At 41.0% G+C, this 7,961-nt stretch overlaps 1 protein-coding gene across 1 annotated transcript in view; it reads left to right on the forward strand.

The window, feature by feature from the left end:
* Window positions 1-7,633, forward strand: part of kcnh4a (potassium voltage-gated channel, subfamily H (eag-related), member 4a) — a 16,931-nt gene extending 9,298 nt beyond the window's left edge. Inside the window, exons 6-16 of the mRNA XM_032537945.1 lie at window positions 913-1,070; window positions 1,946-2,153; window positions 2,489-2,683; window positions 2,771-2,970; window positions 3,939-4,188; window positions 4,296-4,510; window positions 4,616-4,654; window positions 5,427-5,794; window positions 5,888-5,967; window positions 6,235-6,311; window positions 6,563-7,633. Coding sequence (XP_032393836.1) covers window positions 913-1,070; window positions 1,946-2,153; window positions 2,489-2,683; window positions 2,771-2,970; window positions 3,939-4,188; window positions 4,296-4,510; window positions 4,616-4,654; window positions 5,427-5,794; window positions 5,888-5,967; window positions 6,235-6,311; window positions 6,563-7,459 — 2,687 coding nt within the window. The 3' untranslated portion in view covers window positions 7,460-7,633. The remainder of the gene's footprint in view (window positions 1-912; window positions 1,071-1,945; window positions 2,154-2,488; window positions 2,684-2,770; window positions 2,971-3,938; window positions 4,189-4,295; window positions 4,511-4,615; window positions 4,655-5,426; window positions 5,795-5,887; window positions 5,968-6,234; window positions 6,312-6,562) is intronic.
* Window positions 7,634-7,961: the final 328 nt, after the last annotated feature.

The raw sequence follows: 7,961 nt of genomic DNA on the forward strand, positions 1-7,961 counted from the left end.
CCCCCCCTTCCTTTCATCACCCACTCAGGGTGTTTCTGTTGCCCCAGGTTACGAATTATAAGATTTCTCTCACTTTGTCTCACTTTTCCTTTCAAATGAATGTGTGATAGTACATGTGTCATGAAGCTCTCTGACTCTCTCTTTCTCAAAAAGTTTGTCTGGGGAAAGATTTTGCTCACCTGGTATCACGTGCTCTTCTTTTCTTTTTGTAACAGTGAACCATTTGCAGTGAAGAACTATTACAAAGGCTTGCTTCATTTCAATTCATGAACACTATCTAATCAATCTAATTGCAATAACAAAAGAAGAACTTGTCTTTTGAGTGTATCAAGTGAAACCGCAATTGACTTTGATGTGTTGCTATACTTTGGTCATATGTTGGCTAGGAAATACTGCGAATGTTCTTTTTTTAGCCTGCAATTTAATGTGTTTTTTTAATCATCAATGTAGAGCTTTTTTTTCAAATGAATAATTACTTTCAAATAATTAACAACTGGCACAACATACAGCACCTATGTACTGCAATATTTAAAAAGACATCATCTCACCTCTTGCAGCAATTTTATTTTGCCCCCAATATCCAAAGAATGTTTTGTAATGTTTGCATCTGTGATAGTTACTGCAGCCATTATTTTAAGATTAGCTAACAGGCGTATTGTGATTTAGTCTCTTACACTTTGGTCTTTTCCCTAGTAAGCTACAAATGAATAATCAATTTTATAATTGTGAAGTATTTATTATTAATTCATTTACTTGAATTATTTTTGGATGTACCTCAGCTATAGTCTGCATAAACTACCAAGCTGCCCAGCTTGGATCTAATACTATAATGCAATTATTAAAAAACAAAACAATGTTTATTTTCTTTTTTTCAGTTATGTGATACCTTTCCTGTGCTTCTCTCCTTTTCAGATATTATTCTGAATTTCCGTACAACCTATGTGAGTCAGTCGGGTCAGGTAGTGTACGACGCCCGCTCCATCTATCTCCATTACTGCACCACTTGGTTCTTTGTGGATCTAATCGCAGCGTTGCCCTTTGACCTTCTCTATGCTTTCAACATCACAGTGGTAAGATTGTTGTTTTACATTTCTCAAAGTACAGTGTGCCCCCAGGTTTTATACTTTCCTGTCTCTAACACTAACGCCAACACTAACTAAGACAGACCACTAAGTTTTAGTTGTGCTGTTCCCCTAGAACATTGGACTAGAGATTATCCCTCTTCAACCACTTCACTGAGCATTCTCATTTGTCTGCTCTCTTCAGTTTATTCTCCAGAGAAACACTAGAACTTCTCAAAGATAAGTTTTACTTTGGTGCAGACCTCTCACAAAGACAACTCTTTATCAGTGCCTGAAACCTTTCTGTTTGCCATTGCACTGCGCTAATAACTGTTTTTGTTCTGTTCTATGTATACGTATGTATGTCTTACACTGCACTGTTGCAGGCTGTAATTTTTATTCTACTGTTTTTCTTATTGTTTTTTTAGTTTATTTTGATCTTCTATTTTATTTCCTTTGACTCTCCTTAAAATTCTCTGTTTCTGTGTTATTTCATGTTGTCCTTGTGTTTCTTTTATATCTTTTCTTAATACCTTTCTGTCTTATGTAAATGTGCTATACAAATGAAATTGCCTGGTCTCTAACTACTCTAAGCCTTGGTTTTGTTTTAATTGACTTTGGATTACAACTTTTCTGCTAATAAGAACATTGAATTCCTAGCAATAGCTTTACAATAGAGACGATTAAAATACTCTAAATGACGGTTATAATAAAAAAAGAGGATGGGTCACAGGTTATAGCAAAAAATCTATCTAATAGAACAAGTGTGGGTTAAATCTGTATGTGTAGAAATAGGTTTAAAGAAGTAATACAAAAAAAGGAAAGTGATGCATAAGGATCCAACTTGTATGTTCTGCTCTCTCTTTGTGTCTTTACTCGCCAAGACCTCGCTGGTGCACTTGTTGAAGACGCTTCGTCTGCTGCGTCTGCTACGCCTGTTACAGAAACTGGATCGCTACTCCCAGTACAGCGCTGTGGTCCTGACCCTGCTCATGTCTGTGTTTGCTCTGCTGGCTCACTGGATGGCTTGTGTCTGGTATATCATCGGACGCAAGGAGATAGAAAGCAGTGACCCCATTACTTGGGACATAGGTGAGCAAAGTGTGAGTGTTTCACAGCTCCAAAGCTACTTAATCAAGAGTGTAATGTTCTTTCTCACTCATTAAGCTTTGCTGAGACATTTTTAGTCTCTCTTGGCAACCACAAAGGGACAGTACTGCACATCTCTAGTCATGCTTGTCTCCTCTCAGCCTGGAGGAAGTTCGAATCACAGACTAAATCCATTATATCACCAGTCATGCATTATATCATTCTACATTATGTCACCTACCAAAGGAAAAAGGGTCATCTATTAAAGCAGACGTGTTAGTTTAGTCACCTAAGGCCTTCACAGTCTTAAACAGCCTTCTTCTGACCTTGTCCACCAGGTTGGCTTCAGGAGTTGGGAAAGCGTCTGGACACACCATACATCAACAGCACCAGAGGTGGTCCCTCCATCACTAGCGCCTACATCGCCTCTCTCTACTTCACTCTCAGTAGCCTCACCAGTGTCGGTTTTGGCAATGTGTGTGCCAATACAGACGCCGAGAAAATCTTCTCCATCTGCATTATGCTCATTGGTGGTGAGTTTACTGGTGTCACAAAAAAGTGCTAGAATTATGAGAAACGCAGTGAGTATATCATCATATTACTCCCTCTCCCACCTCTAGCCCTGATGCACGCAGTGGTCTTTGGCAATGTGACAGCCATCATCCAGCGCATGTACTCACGCCGCTCTCTCTACCACACCCGAATGAAGGATCTCAAGGACTTCATCCGTGTGCATCGGCTGCCTCAGCTGTTGAAGCAGAGGATGCTGGAGTACTTTCAGTCAACCTGGTCTGTCAACAATGGCATCAATGCCAATGAGGTGGGCAAGGAATCAAGAATTAGCAACCACTTGCCTGTGTTATCTTTGAACATTTTAGCCCTAATGAGAAATGTTTTTCTGCTTGTCTCTTTTTAGGTAACTGTACAATATGTAAAATGTTGAATGTGTGGGCTGCAAATGTATTTTTTGTGAAGAAAAGTACATTTTATGTGGGTGCTAGTCTACATTCAGAAATGTCACCCTTAAAATGTGGGTCACCTCAAATTCTCTGGTGTCTTATTCCATTTCCTCATGTAGACGGCACTTTGTTGCAAATAGAACTTCAGTAACAAATGCCAGAACCATTCTGGGAGATGCTTCCTATAATTACTGAGGAGTATGAGTTGAAATAGAAAGAATACTTATTAACACCCTGACTGCCACCATCTGTGGAAAATTAATTCACTGCTGAAGGTAACAGACAGCCACTGATTTTGAGAACATGCTGGCTTTAACACCGTTTGTCTGTTTTTACTAAGCAGCATGGCATGTCATGTGAAGGCATAAACCTTTAAAACAACAATCTGTCCCTTTTTTTGGTGAAAATATCTAATTCAGAGGAATAGTCTGAGTATTTTAACATAGAGCCCCTTTTGGAGCTACATCATGTGATTTTTTTAGAGGAGCGAGCGACTCCTAAATAGAGCAACGTGAGCATAGCTTGTGTTAGTGTTGAAATAAAGGCATTTCCTAACGGAGCTTAGAAATAAATACATAACATCTAACAGTGTTAACAAATCAAATAATTTTCTAAATATACCGTATGCAGCCTGTTGCTCTTTTGAAGTGAAATGCTTTTCATCTTTTTCATGGACATTTGTGTGTCACAGTTTTGTGTAAAAGTATTTAGTCGGGAAGCACATCAATATAAAGAGACACTTAGATCACTTAGAGGGGTGGGGCTATTTTGTATGTCCTGAAGCATTGTAGCAGATGATTGAAGACTTATCCTTAATGTCTTTTCTTAGCTGCTGCATGACTTCCCAGATGAACTGCGAGCTGATATTGCCATGCACCTGAACAAAGACATCTTGCAGCTGCCTGTATTTGAGCGAGCCGGCAGAGGGTGTCTGCGCTCCCTTTCCCTGCACATCAAGACCTCTTTTTGTGCCCCTGGAGAATATCTTATACGCCATGGAGATGCCCTACAAGCCAACTATTTTGTCTGCTCTGGCTCCCTGGAGGTTCTGAAAGATGGCATGGTGCTTGCCATCCTGGGTCAGTGTGCACCAAGCGTGCACCATTTCCTCTCTTCTTCATTCTGCACCTTTCTGATGTGTTGTACCTTGTTGTAACCCCTCTGTTTCAATTGACACTCCCTACAGGCAAAGGTGACCTCATTGGGGCTGATCTCCCCGAACATGACCAGGTGATCAAGACCAATGCAGACGTAAAGGCGCTGACCTACTGTGACTTGCAGTACATCAGTGTTCGAGCTTTGAGGGAGGTCCTTGAGCTGTACCCGGAGTACGGCAACCGGTTCAGTTCTGACATCCACCACAACCTTACCTACAACTTGAGAGAAGGCAGTAAAGCAGATGTAAAACGTTTGCTATCACATAGAGACAGATAGAAATTCCAATGTATCTGTGTTTATTTTCTCTGCTCATTAATACCTTGTTAATTTTGACTTCAATACTTCTAGGGAGCAACAAAGCTTCCATGGTCTTCAAAACTGTCACAGGTATGTGCATTTCACTAAGGTAATTACTTCAGCCTTCATCTGCTAGACACATCTGGCATAGGTGCCACACTATGTGCTTCCATCTTAAGGCATTAGAGTGCTTTTCTGAAAACGCAGAACTGTTGTGGTTAATGTGGAAAATGTAACATTAACTGCCTGAATTCTTATACATAGCTGATATAGGGATGGATTTGATATGAGTATGCTTATATGTGGACTACACAGACCAGACCAATTAGGTTCTCAAGTGATTCAACTTTAATCCAAAAATGAGTGCACAATTTACCGAAAGGAGTCTTAAAAAAGCCTGTATGACACTGTACAAAACAATGAGACAACATTTTTATAATAACAGGCAAATAAGGCTTTGCTACATTTGATAATTCACGTTTCTGAGCACACAATGTATTATTTCCCCCAAGAGAAACTTAACTTGCAATAATATCTACAGTTCACTTACTAATGTGACAAGACTGGAGATGTTTCTGGTCTGTTGCAGAGGAGAAAGCTCTACTTTAATATTTTGATTCATCACTGTCTGTACATGCAAACATGTATTATTTACCATATTTGAAACCAGAAATTAAATTGGACAGACAGTATTAATTTCTTACATTAAATGGGAGGCTCTGCTAAGGTATGTTTCATCCCTAATTGTACACTGATATGATGATATGATGAGTATATTGTCAAAACAAACAAACTCTTGCAGCTTCCATTCATTTTCACAAATCAAAGAAAACATCTAATTCTACATCCTTTGTCTCCTCAGCGTCATGCTTCTACGGGCCATAAACTGCCCTTTATTGTTGAGGCAGATGATAATGAACGTGGAGAAGACATGAGGCACTCTCAGCAGAGGAGACTGCCTTTGTTACATGGAATAGACAGCCCTGTTCATCAGCGCTGCCTCAGCAGCCTGTTAGGAGAGGAGTTCCGCCACATCAATGCACTCCACATCAGTCGGTCACCTGTTCAGGACGGTAAAGGCCGGAGTCCCTCTCCTCAGCCCATTGCCAATCAGGAGCTCTCTCCTTCTCCTTTGCCCAGTCTTTCCAGTGACCCAGGCTCAAACGATCGGCCGGCCAGTCTACTCATGCCGTCCTTGCCTTGTAGTAGTCCACTGAACCTTAGCCCCAGGTAACCTGTTCATCCTGCTTACCCCCAATACAATTCAGTAATCATTTTTGCATCTATTTAACATTATGTAACACTGATTTGTGTCTCTGCTAGGGTTGTGGATGGAATTGAGGACAATGATCACACATTTCAATTTAATGTAGAGTCGAGTGACACAAAGACTAATGTAACAGGTAAAGTCTCTGCATGCTGCACAATGGATGAAAAATGAACTATATTTAATTAGCACAGCAAAGATCTTAATTAAAAACACTTCAGGAAAAAATGCTTAACTCTAAATTATGCATGGTTGAATCAACACTAGAATAACACTTTGTGACTGATTTTGTTTCTCTATATTCAAGGACTACCTACCCCTTAGATGTCATATTACATGCTGCAAGTAGAGGGTTATCTTAGATCAGCTGTATTGTATAGCTCTTTTTTTCATCCTTTTTCAGACCGGTTCCAGGTGAGTGCTAACCTGCTTCTAGAGACAGAGGTAGTGAGACAGAACATCAGCAAACTGAACAAAGAGGTATGGTCAATATTAGATACAACTCAGTAAGATAAAAATGTGAAATGCAAATTAGATGGCTATATCAGTAAATTCATTTTTGGGTTACGTGATTTGGGTGACAATATTAAAGGTACTGTAAGAAGTAAACACAGTCCAATTTTAACTGCTTTTATCATTTTCCACCAGGTTGATCACTGCTTTTTGTCATTTAAGTTATATTTATTAAAAGGCAGACAGTCCCTGGAACCAACCTTTCTTTTTCTTCTTAGGTGAGCGACTTGAACCAAGAAGTATCCAACCTGGCCAAGGAGCTCCAAAACATAATGCTTTTCCTGCAGTCTCATATGGCCATGCTCCATGCCCTTCCAGATTCCTCATATTCTTGTGGTATACAGATGGTTCCCAGTCCTAGTGTGACTCAGCCCCATGTCCCATTAAATATTGCTACTGGTCTGCACCCTCATCATGAATCAATTAGCCACCCTGCCAGAAATGTTTGGAGCTGCAGTGGCATGCCCTCCCAGGGCAGAAGTCCCACGTTGCTGCACTCTTCAAGCCCTGTGCCATCCTGTTTACACCTGTGCTGCTCTGACAGAGAAGGGGCCCCAGCCCATAGGTTACAGAGCCAGTGCCCCTTCCAAGCAGCCAGAACAACACCAAACTCTCCCTACATGACCCACCCGCATGCCCGGGGTGGTCCATCCCTCCTGGGCCTCAGTTCTGCCTTCAGTAGCTTCCCAGTGATTTGTCAGTCCACCCAGGTGCCATACAACGTCTCTATTCCCACAATGAGCAACTCTCACCCTTTGTGTTCCCCAGGTAATTATGGCTACGCCCGTCCATCTCTGAGCATTCAAACTAACTCTGATCCCAATCATAATCAGACTGCCCCAGTCCTCCACTCCCAGACAGGCCAGCCGCAGTATCACACTACCTTCAGCTCAGTCACCCCTTCAGCAGTCCATACATCAACATTCATAGGGAACAACCAGAGCCATCAGGGCTCTATCAATGCCCCCAGGCAAAATGACCCAGTAGGATCCAGCCCTATCCATCTTCTGGGTCCGGTAACAGACAGAGACTGTAGAGCTTCACTGTATCAAGACAGGACAGACAATATTGAATCTCAAGATACAAGCATCAGTACTCCAAATGAAGAAGTTTAACCACCTCTCTTGGACGTGGAGGGAATACAGAGCTCACACTGATGACCCAGGTATTTTGTTGTGTTACTGTAGGATAAAGATTAAGTTTCCACCAATTAAAATGTTCCCTGCCCAAATGCACAAACTACTGCTGAAACCCTACTGCCACAGCTGAATAAAACATTTTGTAAATTATTTGTGTATTCATGTTTTGCATAATATAATGGCAAGACATGCACCACACACTCTCTTTTTAGCATTCAATACAGGGACATATACATAGATATTTATTTTTTAAAAAGCAAGTTATCAGGTGCCCTGAAAAGCATTAGCACAAGGGAGATATGTTGTTCATATTTTCATTGTTGTCATCACAGTGGCTTGAGATGCAAGCTCTGAACCACGGGCATGCAGCGCCACTCAGTGGTGACAAGTGGTTCCAACCACAAAAGGCTGACATGTCATTACACACAGCACAGAGGAACAAACCTGAATATGATATTCATCTGATTGGTCACCTTGA

The sequence above is a fragment of the Etheostoma spectabile genome, chromosome 15 (genome assembly GCF_008692095.1).
Source record: "Etheostoma spectabile isolate EspeVRDwgs_2016 chromosome 15, UIUC_Espe_1.0, whole genome shotgun sequence".
In the NCBI taxonomy this organism is placed as follows: Eukaryota; Metazoa; Chordata; class Actinopteri; order Perciformes; family Percidae; genus Etheostoma; species Etheostoma spectabile.